Source organism: Marmota monax, unplaced genomic scaffold (assembly GCF_021218885.2).
Source record: "Marmota monax isolate L192 unplaced genomic scaffold, Marmota_monax_Labrador192_F-V1.1 WCK01_AAM20220418_F8-fsc00132, whole genome shotgun sequence".
NCBI classification, from domain to species: domain Eukaryota; kingdom Metazoa; phylum Chordata; class Mammalia; order Rodentia; family Sciuridae; genus Marmota; species Marmota monax.
Genome location: NW_026695199.1, coordinates 3,915,744 through 3,930,298, shown reverse-complemented (window position 1 = coordinate 3,930,298; position 14,555 = coordinate 3,915,744). Strand labels below are relative to the sequence as shown.

Below are 14,555 nucleotides of genomic sequence, written 5' to 3'. Positions count from 1 at the left end.
AACAAGGGAAACTGACAGTATCTGTGGGGATGGTTTAGCCAAAAATATTTATACTTGCTAACTTTATAATAAGGAGAAATTACAGGATAAACCTAGTGTTAGAGCAGAACCTTAAAAGAATAGGACATAAACCAAATTCATTTTAATGGTTATGTGGAAAAAGTCCACAACTGAATTGAGAAACCTATCCCATAAGTGAGTATCCATGATGCCAAATAAGAACAACATGAGGTTTCCAAGTTTTGCAGGTATGCAATTTTGAAAACAGAATTGAGAGGTCCAAAGGATAAAACGGTTTTATCTTTCCCCTTATTTTCATATGAGAAGAAATTCTAATTAAGTAAAACTATTATACATTACATAAAATTATGTAATACCCAAAGTATATGCCCATTTTTAAAATCCTGCAGACTTTTCAATTATGTGATTGTGTCCAACTATTTTCCAAAAAAAAGAATAAAATGGGAGTCAATGGAAAGATATTTAAATGAGCAATCTTTACTAAAACATGTGTTCTGGTAATCTGACATGGATTAGCTCTACGACCTTGTCCAAGCCACAATGATCAAGAAGTTCTTTTCCTTCACCCATAAAATAAAGGGGCAAACTTCATAGCTCTAAAAGCCACCTGATTCTATTAAATATATGCAGCGCCTCTTATGCAGGCCAAATTACTCAAGTGGAAACCCCAAAATCTGGAGCTATCACCAGCTTTTTTTTTTGTAATAAAACAAAGGAGTTTCCTCTACTTGCTATAAAACCAAGGAATTGCAAAGCAGTCTCCAAATTTCGCGGGTCACTAGAGTCCTGTAAATGTGGCTTCTACAGTCAGAGTGACAGGTAACTTCAGTGTTTTAGTTACGTTTGCGTGAGACAGGTCCGGGCTCAATAATGCCGGCCACTTCACTCACCTGCAGCAAAGACCGCCCTGTGGCCACACCCAAACCGGAAGCCAAGACGTCCCTGGGGTTGACGGGAAAACGCCGCCCGACTTCCAGCTTCTCCGGGCCCGCCCCCTCTGATGACATCATTGCACGCCCCTTGACCCCCAGCGGCCCCGCCCCCTAGCCTCCCTCCCATAGCCAGCGGCTGTGGCGTTTTGGCGGATTATGGAGGGATCCGATCTGGTGACCGCGCCTCGCGGGGAAGAGGCTTCCTGCTCTTCCTGGGGAACCAGCAGGTGAGAAGATGATGTGGCTGCGGGGCTGCAGGACCCGGACTCTAGCACTCTACTTCCCTTCGGGCGGGCAGGGAGCGCGCGGGAGGCCACGGGCCCGGCCGAGCCGAGCCTTTCCTGGGAGGCCAGGGGAGCGTGCGGGGTGGGTGTGGCAGCGCGCGCTTGGGCCTCTGCAGCCCAAGACTTTTCCTAAGGCGAAAGTCCTCGTCCCGCCTCTTTCTGGGCTTTTTCAGTTCCGGTGAGGGTCCAGCATCCTGCATCCTCCTGGTTAACTGACGTGAGGGGCTCTGACCAGAGCTAGTCTGGCCTAAGTCTCTCGCTGTGAGCTTCTGTGCCAGGTGCCAATCACCTTTCTTTTCGTTTTATGTTAAATGAAAGCTAAGAGCGCCACGGTGCATTATCCTCCACTGGGATCATCCTTTGAAAACTATTGCCAGAGCGAACAAGTAAGGATGAATCAGTAGCAGTCAGGGCACCCTGAAGCCTCTGTTGACTATGGTGAAAAGGGTTTGGGGAAAGCCAGGGACAAAATATACTAGATACCTATTCATATATCCCAGTTGGTTAATCTTGTTCTCCTTTGCATCGTTTCCGCCCCTGCAGAATTAAGGCGGGAGATGACCCTGCCTAGGCCCTTACCAAGATTTTAGTTAGTAGTTCCTCTTTCATGAAGCATGTATCCTGTCCTTTGTCATAATACAACTCATCAAATATAGAAATGATGGATGTATTAATTTTAGGTAGTATGACACTGTTTATATACCTGTAGAGTTTCCATTACTTTCAGACTGAAGGATATTTTAAATACCATGGTATTGTCTGCCCTTTTCAGGTCAAATTAACTTGGGAGATAATAGGTAATAAAAACAAAGCTGCCCCTTAAGGTGAAATATTTTTATTGTCTTACAAATTAAAAGATATTCTTAAAACGTTCAGTAAGGCAGAACTTTCTAAAAAGTAAATGCCAGTTGTAAACATAAGAATCAGGCTGGTTAGAATATAGTTCTTATTTTTTACTAAGCAAGTTTACTCACTAAACTAATTGTGCCCCATGCAAGGAAAAGGAACATGCAAGTGTAGTAGCTATAATAGGAAACTGTATAATGAAAATTTTTATTTGTATATTCTATTAGAATGCCAAAACAGTATATTGTGTGTGTACATTGTTTTTATTAGGTGATCTCTTAGAATGCAGCTATCTTCTGGTTTGCTTTCATGAGTGCAGTCAGGAGTTTTGTAATAGTTATCCATTTAATTAACTAGAAACTGATATCATTTGATGATGGTAATCAGTGTTGGTAAGTAATTGATAACATTTTAATCACATGTGTTTACAAACCCCTTGGCTTATTTATCAATGTCAGGCTTTAAAAATAAGACTCAAATTTCCTGCTATCACATTATTTTCAGAACCCCATAATTGATAATAGTTTTGCTTCCCAGATCCAGGTTTGGATTGCACTTTTGCCAAGATGGTACTAATCTCAGCTTTCACTATAGCTCAGGCTTCTATACCCCGGGCTGGGTAATTGTCTACAAGCCATTTCTGCTTCCCATGTTTCCTACAGATATGATTTTGCTTTGTGTACTGTGCTGTGGAAAAATTGGGACACACTACTGTAAATAATATATCACTGAAGTATATATATTTTGTCACTCTAATAAGTTTTTTAGTTTTTTTTTAATTTTTAAAATTCATTCAGCAGATGTTTCTTAAGTGCTTCCTTTATGCGTATCATGAGCAGCAGGGGGAATTGAATTCTGTTTGGGTTCCTAATATTTGGGATACCAGTTAAATATCAGAATATAGTTGTTTTGGCAGGTGTATAAAATCTGTAGGACAGAAAAAATCATACATAAAGAAATAGGTTATTATGTTATATGCATATGTTATAGCATATGGTTAATTCTTTGGGAATAAATGAGTTTATTTAGGAAGAGTGTGATTATAGAAAAGGTTCGCGGGACAAAGTTGTTAAAAATATAGATCCATGAGAATAAATGAGCAATAACAAAATACCTCTGAATAAAACAATCATGAGCTGTACAATTTAGTACACAAAAGATAAAGCAAGCAATTAATAAATTTTAATTTTAATACATTTTAAAAATCAATGATAGGTAATGATATATTTGGTATCTAAAACTCTTCAGTAAATCATGAATCTGATGCCGTATAACTGAATATTGCATTCTAAATTGTGAGTATTTAATAACCATATCATACTTAAAGGTTTAGTGTTTTTGTTATTTTTTCCCCTCAGTGCAAGTAAAAATTTGCCCATCATGTCAACAGAATCTGTGGAGATTGATGATGCATTATACAGGTAAGAGCCTCTTGGAAACTTAATTTCCCCATTGTCCTCAAGTAACAAAATAGTATATTTGAAAATGCCATTAGGCTTAGTCAGAATTTTATATGTATATCCTAAGAGTTCCTAGAAGGTTAAAATTAGGGTTTCTGTGTGTGTTTGACTTTGTACTATATGTAATCTGAAAGCTCTAATAAAATTTAAATATCAGTTTCTTTAGATTTGAGTGATAGAACTAAGAGGGATTTTGCTATCCAATACAAAATATACCTATATGGTCTCTGTATAAAAGTTATTAGATTTCCTTTATGTAGTCATAAAAATACACTTTATGTACGTAGAATTTGGAAAGATGGGCTCATTGTGTATCTTGAATTACTCTTTATATGTGTTTATTTTTATTTGGGATGCAGAGTCAGTTGTGAGCACTTTTTTGGGAGTTAATGTATACCATTTGAGATGTTGATTCCAAATTCTGTTTTGTACAATACTCTCAGATAAAAAGAATGGACAGGTGTTCTGTAAATGGACTCCTGATCACAAAAATGAAGATACCTTAAATTTAGACTCTTGGTCTGTAATTATATTTTTAGTGTCTTTTTAGTCATTTTTCTTCTTGGAATAGCAATTAGCAGCTCCCTAACATCATATTGGCTAAAGTTATTTTTTCTTTTTTATGTCCTTCCAACCTTGTAAAGCTGATGTAAGAAACACAATATACAGTAGACATGACTACATTTTTGTTCATAAAGCTATGTAAATAAGTAGGTTGTAGTTTGCTTGACTGAAAATTGTAGAGCATAGCATTTCAGCTCTTATTAAGGTAAGCCATTTTCTTTTACCTGACAAACATTATCTTTGGGTGTAATTGCTTGCACTTTGGATGCATGTCTTGTTGAAAACATCTTCCAGTTGTTTCCTAATGTGCTTTTTAAAATTTCAATCTTCCTTAAAAAAAATGTTATAGTAAATGCAGGAATCAATTTAAAATGATAAAGCTAGAGGTTTGTGTGGGAACTACTATACTACTCAGTGCTGAGTTACTGCTTATAAGTTATCTTATTAGGAATGCAAAAAGTGAATTGTATTATAAAGACCATATGTGAGATTTTCATCAAGAAACAACCTTTCTTTTCTCAGATTTAGAAAATTAACCTTTGGGTTGGGGATATAGTTCAGTTGGTAGAGTGTTCACTTCACATGCACAAGGGCCTGGATTTAATCCCCAGCACCCCCCTCTCTCCACCCCCCAAAAATTAACCTTTTATTTTTAGTGACAGTTCTGGAGATTTTTATTATTAGTGACTGAACTAAAAGTTTGGAAGTTGGTTGGGTTTTGTTTGTTTTGTTAATACATATTTATTGCTTAGTGAGAACTAGTATTAGACTTAGGACTTTGGACAGTGATTTATCTTAGAGACACATTACCATCTGTTATATGGTATATATGTCCAAAAAGAACATGACCAAAAGGACACTAAGAATATAATTACAAATTAGGAATCCAAACTTAAGGTGCCTGGTCTGGGGATACAGCTCACTTGGTAGAGTGCTTGCCTTGCCTGCACAAGTCCCTGGGTTCAATCCCCAGCACCACAAAAAAAAAAAAAAAAACAACCTACAAAACTTAAGGTGTATTCTGAAACATTTTATAATCAGGAGATAATCTATAATATAATTTTCATATGAGAAATATAAAGTATTGTAATATCTTAGTGCAACCAACACATTACTCCTATTTGTGGTGATGCTATTATAAACAAACTTCTAGCACTGCCAGTTGTATAAAAGCATAACACATACAATTAAAAGCAGCACATAATATCAATAATGATAATGAGCATCTATGTTCTGGTATATGTGTTTATTATACTTTTTTGGTGTTAATATTTTAGAGTGCATTCATTCTACTTATTAAAAAAAAAAAAAAGTTTACTGCATACAGTATTCTGTGTTACACCAACCACCTCATACATCTAATTTACCATTTCTCATGTGGTTGGTTTAATCTCGTGTTGTTTTATTCATCATGGTACATGTTATGGTTTGGATATGAGATGTCCTCAAAAGCTCCTGTGTAAATACAGGAACGTTTGGAGCTGAAATGATTGGATTGTGAGAGTTGTAACCTACTAATCAGTCCATCCTGGTTTGAATGCAGTGGGTGGTAACTGTAGCAGGTGAAATGGCTGGAGGAAATAGGTCACTGGGGGTGCCGCAGTCCGGCTGCAGCAAAATAACCGGGGGGTGACGAACAACTTGTGTACGTTGATACAGCAGGAGAGGGAGCCTTTTATTGCAGGACAGGAGCAGTATTTATACATTCCACACCGCTTATCTAATTAACATAAACTAGATACATCAGTCAACCAATCAGGAATCTCCACACTTAATGGCTTGTTTTTGTTACTTCTCAAACCACTCCCTCTGGCATTTTGCCAGGCACCATCCAGACTTGTTTATGAACTCTAACATTCCCCTGGCAAAATGCCAGGTGTTATTTTGACTTGTTTACAGACTCTAACATTTCCCCCTTTTGTTTAATTTAAATAACGACCATAGTGGTTTTTACATAAACACCACAAATAATCTGTTGCAAGCAGAAGGGGAGGATACAAAATGTCACAATACCAAGCCACTTGATGGCTCCATGCAAGAAGCCCTTGGAAAAATTATACCAGCAATGACACCATTTGCAAAGATTACAATTTGTTGTAGATTACAGTTTGTTGTCTCAGTCCAGGTAAAGCAGTGTCTCAATAGATTAACTCACAGTCCAGGTAAATCACAGTCCAGGTAAGTTCTGCAGGCAGCTAGCTTAAATCACAGTCCAGGTAAGTTCTGCAGGCAGCTAGCTTGATCTGAAGTCTCGTCCGGTTCTCAGCTGAAATCTCAGTCCGGTTCTCAGCAACACTGGAAATTCTTCCACCTTTGTCCTCACCGGCACTGGGACGAAGGCAGGAACTCAGGATGGCTAAAGAAAATCCTGTAGTATTCCAGCAGGCGCTAAGAAAACAACCTTCTGAACAATTTAGTACATTATCTCAAGGTTTTTTACATTTGAAATAAGCCTTAATAGTGCTCATTAGCTTCCAGGTGTGGGAGAACCATTGTAGTTACTGGCCTTGGAAATGACCAAACATCAGGGACACCAGTAGCGTCTTTTGTTGGCTGTAGTGCCTGGGCAGCCCCAGATGGCCCTGGGGAGTGTCCCGGACTCAAACTGCTACTGGGCACAGGGACCAAGAGCCTGCGAGACTGTGCCTCCAGGTCAGGTCTAGATTTGGGCTCCCTGCAGTGGAAGAGCCAGCTCCCCGGCCAGGAGGTGGGGAAGGGCCAGTCGCCGCCGCCTCTTGGAAAATCCTTGCTGCGCTGTGACCAGCTTGCACACTCGGCAGCCGCCTCTCCGCTTCACTCACCCTCCGGTAATGAAAAGTATTTAGTAATAGCCTTTTGTTGCAACTTTTTTCCTGATAATCCTTCTTCTTCTGAACTTTCTTTTTCTTTCTGACTAGAGTTCCTGGGCTCTTATCAACACATGCCCTAACTATTCTTGGTTCCACTGGGGTGCCTTCTTCCCTTAGTAATTTACTTCTCACCCCTTCCATATTTTCATCACAAAGACAATACAATACACTGAGACAAAACAAGACACAAACATACTGTATCAATCTTCTCCATTTTCTTGAAATGGTCATTTTTCCTCTCGCCCTATCTGCCTAGGGAATAGCAGATTGCTCCCATCCTATCTATGGACGGGCAGCTTTTTTTTCCTGTCACTTACCCCCGAGTGTCCTGGGGCTCCCCGTAACGGGCCACCATCTGCCGCAGTCCGGCTGCAGCAGAATAATCAGGGGGGTGACGAATAACTTGTGTACATTGATACAGCAGGAGAGGGAGCCCTTTATTGCAGGACAAGAGCAGTATTTATACATTCCACACAGCTTATCTAATTAGCATAAACTAGATACATCAGTCAACCAATCAGGAATCTCCACACTTAATGGCTTGTTTTTGTTACTTCTCAAACCACTCCCTCTGGCATTTTGCCAGGCACCATCCAGACTTGTTTATGAACTCTAACATTCCCCTGGCAAAATGCCAGGTGTTATTTTGACTTGTTTACAGACTCTAACAGGGGGCATGCCCTAGATGGGTTCATTTTCACTATAGCTCCTTTCCCCCTTTCCTTTCTTTGCTTCCTGACCAGTCATGAATTGAGCGATGCTCCTCTGCCATATCTTTCCACCGTGATGTTATATTACCTCATCTTGGGTCCAAAGCAATGGAGTTGTCTGCCAGGGACTAACATCTCTGGAAGCATAAGTCAGAATAACTTTTCCTCCTCTAAGTTGTTCTTTTGGGGTATTTTGTTCATAGCAGAGAAAAACGAATACAGCCCTTAAGCATACAAAATGCACTGCTAATGTCAAAAAGAGGCAGTGTTGATCAGTTGATTTGGAAATAAAATGAAAATTTATTGAGGACTACAAGGGTGGAAAATCAGTGATTATTGCTCCGCTTTCAGGCATGTCACATTCCACCATAGCTAAGATCTTGAAGGATAAGAGCACAGTGACAGAAGCTGTTAGAGAATCTGCTTCATTGAAAGAATAGAGAATAACAGAAATTCAAGATGGGCCCTTGTGAGATTTGGAGAAACTTCTCATGATGTATGTAGATTGAAGCCAGATACAGGAACATTCCTATCAACACCATGATAATTACAGAAATTAAAAACCAAACCCATCTTTGATTTTAAATTTACTGCTAGCTCTAGATGATTTTTAATGATTCAAGAATCATTATTTATCACATAATATAAAAGTGAATGGTGAGTCTGCACATGCTGATGTGAAAGACATTTAAAGAACTTTTGGATACTCTGATTTTTGAAAGAAAATTGCTTGCCAGAGCAAATCTTCAATGCTTGAAACTCCCTAGTCTAGAAATAGATGCTATATCATTTAACTTAGATAGTAATAAGCTATACCATTTAGGTTAGTATAAGTACACTCTTTCAGAAACTATTTACATTGTGTTCACACAATAACAAGATTGCTTAATGACATATTTCTCACAATATACCTATATCGTTAAGTGACTCAGGACTTGTACTTTCTGAATTCACTGAGATATTCATATGGCTTCTCCTCCCCCTTTCTATTTTTGGTTTCATAATATTGTAAGCTACAATGATTAGTTTTAGAACATTATATAATCCTTGCATTCTATTTAGGGGATAAACCAAATTTAGTCATTGTCTTAAGTTTGTTCAGGCTGCTATAATAAAATACCTTATACTATGTAAACAGTAGATATAATATTGCTCACAATACTGTGGGCTGAGGAAGTCTAAGAATAAGATGCCAGCAGATTTGGTGTTCAGAGGGCTTTCCCTCTGCTCTGGATGATGCTTTCTTGTTGTGGTCCTCACATGGCAGAAGGAACAAATGTACTCTGTCAAATCTCTTTTTATAAGGGCACTAATCCTATTGAGGGCTCTGCCCAAATCAGTTCCTAAAACTAATTCCCAAAAACCCTCCCCCATCTGAAAACCATCATATAGAGAATTCAGTTTTAACAGGTAAGTTTTAGGGTAACAGAAACATTTATACCATAGTTCTCATGTTGTATTTTTACATGCTTGCGTGTGTGTGTATATCTCAATTTCAGAAATTTTTGTGTCTATGTATGTGAAGAATATTGATATAGAGCATTTCTTCAATGATTTTTTTCTCTTGTTTGGTATCAGGGTAATATTATCTCATAGGATGAGTTGAGAAGTTTTCTTTTAAGTTTTTAAAAATATTTGTCATTGGAGTTGTCTTTGTGGGAAAGTTTCAACTGCAGATTCAGTTCTTTTAATAGATACAGGGATATTCAGAGTATATATTTCATGTTGAATGGTATTTGATAGTAGTATCATTTAAAGTACTATCATTCAACTCTGTTCTCCAAGAACTAGCTTTAAGTTTTGTTGATTTTTTTTTTCCTCTGTGTTAGTTTTCTGTTTTACATCTCATTGATTTTTTTTGTTCTAAGTTTTTTCTTCTGCTTATTTTGAGTTTAATTTACCTTTCTTAGTTTTTTTAAGGTAGAATTTAATATGATTGATGCTTGAGACCTTTTTTACTAATACTGTTGTGCATTGCTTAAGGACTCAGATACGTTCTGAGTAATAAATATTAGGCTATTATGTGAACATTAATGAAGTGTGCTTACACAGAGTAAGATGGCTACATCATTATTAGGCACTGTAAACTTATGGAACCACCATATTATATGCAGTCCATTATTGACTTAAATGTCATTATAAGACACATATCCATTACATACCAAACATTTCCCTCTAAACTCTGCTTTATCTGCATCCCATTTATATGTTGTTTTCATATTCATTCAGATCAGAGAACTATAATCTTTCATCAGATTTCTTTGACCCCCGAGTCATTTAAAAGTGTGTTGCTTGATTCCCAAATACTACTGAGGATTTTTTCCAGATACTGTAGTATTGATGATTTCTAATTTTTCAAATTTTTTAAATTGACAAATATCACATGTATTTTGATATGTACCACATGATGTTTTATTATTATGTACGTTTTACAATGACTAAATGAAGCTAAATTAACATTTTCTCATGTATTTTGCCCTTTTTTGTAGCAAAAACACTTTTTTTTTAAAGAGAGAGAGAATTTTTTAATATTTATTTTGTATTTTTCGGTGGATACAACTTCTTTATTTTTTATTTATTTTTTTATGTGGTGCTGAGGATCGAACCCAGTGCCCCGGGCGTGCAGGCCAGACGAGCTCACTACCGCTTGAGCCATATCCCCAGCCCCAATAAAAACACTTTTAAAAATATATTCGTTTTTTATTCAGCTTACTCACTGCTGTGACTAAAAGATCTGATCAGAACAATTTTAGGGGAGGAAAAGCCTATTTGGGGGCTCATGGTTTCAGAAGTCTTAGTCCATAGAAAGCCAGCTCCATTCCTTGGGGCTCAAAGTGAGGCAGAAGAGTGTGGTAGAGTAAAGCAGCTCACATGGTGATCAGAAAACTCTTTGCTTCCAGATATCCACATATAAAACATATTTCATAGCCTGTCTTCAGCATCCACTCATTCAATCCCATCAGGGATCAATTCACTGATTAGGTTAAGCCTATAACCCAGTCATTTCTCCTCCAAACCTTGCATTGTCTCACACATGAGCTTTTGGGGGACAACTTACATCCAAATCGTAACACTACTCTCTTAGCAGTTTTCAAGAATATAATTCTGTCCTTAGTAACTATAGTTAGCATGAGATTGTAATTCAGTAGACATACTTTGTATGGCTTGGATTTATTTAAAAAAAAATTTTTTTTTCAGAATATGGTCTGTCTTGACCAATGTTCTAAATACATTTGAAAAAAAAATGGGTTCTGTTGTTTATTGGATTTTTCTATCATTGTATGGTCAAATTGAATGATAGTATTGTTCTTATGTTCTGCATGCTTATTCAGTTTATGTCTATTTTTTATATGAGAGGGATGTTGACTGTTATAGTGTTTTCATGGGTTTCTTACTTCATTTCTATCAGTTGTGATCAGGGCATAAATAGAATTGTTATGCCCTCTAGGTGTATTCACCCTTTTACTTTTAAGTTATTTGTATCTTTACATTAGACTCTTTATAAATAGCATATTATTAAGCTTTTTTCTTTTTCTTTCTTTTTTTCATACTTGTAGTTTATTTTTTAGCAAATAAATAAAAACAAATATTGTACATTTAAAAATTATACAGTGTGTCATTTTGGTACATATAGTGTACTATTTAAATCAGGTTTAATATAGTTTATTGATAATGAAAATATTCAAAATCTTTTCTACTAGTTTTTAAAAATATATTGTACATGGTTGTTTTCCACAGTCATCCTACTGTACAGTAACACATCAGAACTTCTTGCTCCTATCTAACAGTAATTTAGTACCCTTTGATCAACCATTTCCCATCTCCTTTCCTACTACTCATGACTACCATTTCTGCTCTGAGCTTTTTCAGACTCTACACGAGTGAGATTATACAGTACTTATTTTTTCTGTGCCCAGTTTATTTCACTTATCCTAATAATCTTCAGTTCTGTCAATGTTGCTGCAAATGACAGAATTTTATTCCATTTTATGGCTGAATATTATTCTATGGTATTTATCCATGTGATGGACACTTCAATTGTTTCCATTTTGGAGCCATTATGAATAGTGCTGTAGTAAATATGCGTGTGTAAGTGTCTCTTTGATGTACTTATTTCATTTCTTTGAGATATATACCCAGTAGTGGAATGGCTGAGTTTCTCAAATGAATTGTTTGAGAAACCCTCATACTATCTTCCCTAGTGACTCTCTCTACTCATAAATGTTCTAACAGTGTGCAAGAGTTCCTTTAGTTCACGTTCTTACCTACTCTTAGTCTTTTTGATAGTAGCCATCTTATTGAGATAAGGTAATGATCTCATTATTATTTTTTTTACTATGTGCTAGGCTCTGTGATTTATTCTTTTTTTTTCATTGTGATTTTGATTTGTGCCTTCCTGTGGTTAGTGAGCTGTCAAATGCTGTTAAAATAAATAAATAAATAAAACTGAGAAAAACAACTTTAAGGAGGAAAGATTTATTTTGGCTCATGACATCAGAGGTTCCAGTCCATAATCAACTGGCTCCATTATTGCCCACACCCATAAGCGTGCTCTTATTCTGGCAAAATTGCAAGTTTTTCAAATCTTTATGCTCTGGTTTTTGCTCCTGATTCTCACTGTAAATCTTGTTTAAAGCAGGCAGCGTTGCCCGTGCCACAGCCAGTATGCTGTGTTGCCTTGAAATTTCCTCTGGCAAGTTAATTATTCCATCACCTTTAAACTCAGCTTCATAGAAAGTCTTAGGGCACAAATAAAATGTAGGTAAGTTCTTTGCCAGAAAGCAATATCAAAGCCTTGTAATCCAGTTCCCAATGTTGTCCTCATTTCCATCTGAAACCTCAAGAGTGTGCCCTTTGCTGTTCTCATTCCTATCATCATTCTGGACTTCTGAGTTTATCCCAGAATCCAACCATTAAGTCCTTTTATAGCATCCTGAGCTTTGTCTAGCCTGCTCCTCCAAAGTTTTCCAGATTCCTCCAAAAAACCAGTTTCAATGGCTTCTGAACGATATGGTTAGGTTTAGTCACAAAAATGACCCCACTTGTCAGTACCAGTTTTCCAGTTTAGCTATTATTGCTAGGACAAAATACCTGAGAAAATTTAAGGGAGGAAAGATTTATTTCATCTAATGGTTTCAGTGGTTTAGTTTACTATTTCTTGGAGCCTTTGTTTTTTGGCCTGTGGTGACACAGAACATACTATCCTGGTAGAGAGGGCATGGTAGAGCAGAGCTGCTCACTTCATAGCAGCCAGGAAACAGAAAGTAAGCCAAGGTCCGTATACTCATCAATGGCATGTCACTATTAACCTGCTTCTTTCAACTCCACCTCCCAGGGTTTCCACATGTCACAATAACACCATCAGCTGGGAACCAAGCTTTCAACACACAAGCTTTGTGGAACTTTTAAGATCCAAACCATAACAGTGATGAAGTACATTTCTTTCTTAGACCTCTTAGCCATTTGTATGTCTTTTGAGAAATGACTGGATCTGTTACACATTTTTAATTGGTTTACTTTATTTTTTTATATTGAATTTCTTAAGTTCTCTATATCTTGTTAACTCCTTGTCAGATATATAATTTGCAGATATTTTCTGTTTTCTTTTGCTGTGGAGAAACTGTTCGCTTTTACTTTGTTTCCATTTAAGGTATTGCCCTATTAATATTCTAAAGCATTTCCCCAATAGTTTCATCTAGTATTGTGATAAATTCACATGTAAAATTTAAGTCTTTAATCCATTTTGAGTTGATATTTATAACTGGTAGGGAAACAGGTTCTAGTTTCATTCTTCCGCATATGGATACGCAGTTTTTTTAGCACCATATATTGTCAAGATTGTTCCTTTTCCAGTGCTTATTCTTAGTACCTTTGTTAAAACTCAACCATAGACACATGGTTTTATTTTAGGGTTCTTTGTTCTGCTCCTTTGGTCTATCTCTATTTTTATGACAATAACATGCTGTTTTTATTATTACTGTTTTATATTTTGGTTTGAATTCAAGTATATAATGCCTTTGAATTCAAGTAGTGTAAAAACTTTGTTGTTTTATTATCATTTTCTTCAAGATTGCTTTGATTACTTGGGATTTTGTGTTTCCATACAAATTTTAGGATTTTTTTTTTTTTTTTTTAAGAATATCATTGGCATTTTGATAGAGATTGCATTGAATCTGTAGATCATTTTTGGTATTCTGGCCATTTTGACAATATGGTTCTTTCAGTCCGTGAATGTGGGATGTTTTACCCTTGGTATGGGGTGTCTTTGTCCTCTTCAATTTCTTCCATCAGTGTTTTTTAGGTTTTATTATGGAGTTTTTTTTTTTAATCTTTTGTTGAATTTATTCCTATATATTATTTATTCTATAGCCATTGTAAATGGATTTGCTTTCTTGATTTCTTCAGAGATTTGCTAATGGTCTGTGGCAATATTTCTGATTATGTGTTACAACTTTGCTAAGTTTGTTTATTAGTTTTAATAGTTTTTTGTGGGAATCTTTGCAGTTTTCTATATATAAGATCATGTCATCAGCAATCAGGGACAGTTTGCGTTCACATTGTGTCTTTCTGTTATCTGATGGCTCTAGCTAGGACTTCTCATACTATGTTGGCTAAAAGTTTTGAAAGAGTATATTATCATCTTGTGGCCTTTTATTTTCATTTGCTCTGACAATCTTTATTTGCATTGTTTATAGGATATATGTTTAACAGTCAATCACTAAGTATCCATGGGGATTGATTCCATGATACCCTACCCCTGTGGGTACCAAAGTCTACATACAGATGCTCCAATCCCTTGTAAAATGGCTTAGTTATTTGCATAAAACCTACACATATCCTTTGGTATACTATAAATCATCTCTATGTAACTTATAGTGTAAATGCTGTG

The 14,555-nt window shown here is 36.5% G+C and overlaps 1 protein-coding gene across 3 annotated transcripts in view; it reads left to right on the top strand.

Annotated features, from left to right (window-relative positions):
• The first annotated feature begins 1,056 nt into the window (after nucleotides 1-1,056).
• Uba6 (ubiquitin like modifier activating enzyme 6) overlaps nucleotides 1,057-14,555 on the top strand; it is an 87,500-nt gene continuing 74,001 nt past the window's right edge. For all 3 annotated transcript variants that reach the window (XM_046428709.2, XM_046428710.2, XM_046428708.1), the window contains exons 1-2: nucleotides 1,057-1,180; nucleotides 3,442-3,504. In XM_046428709.2, the coding sequence (XP_046284665.1) occupies nucleotides 1,110-1,180; nucleotides 3,442-3,504 (134 nt within the window). In that variant the 5' untranslated portion in view covers nucleotides 1,057-1,109. The remainder of the gene's footprint in view (nucleotides 1,181-3,441; nucleotides 3,505-14,555) is intronic.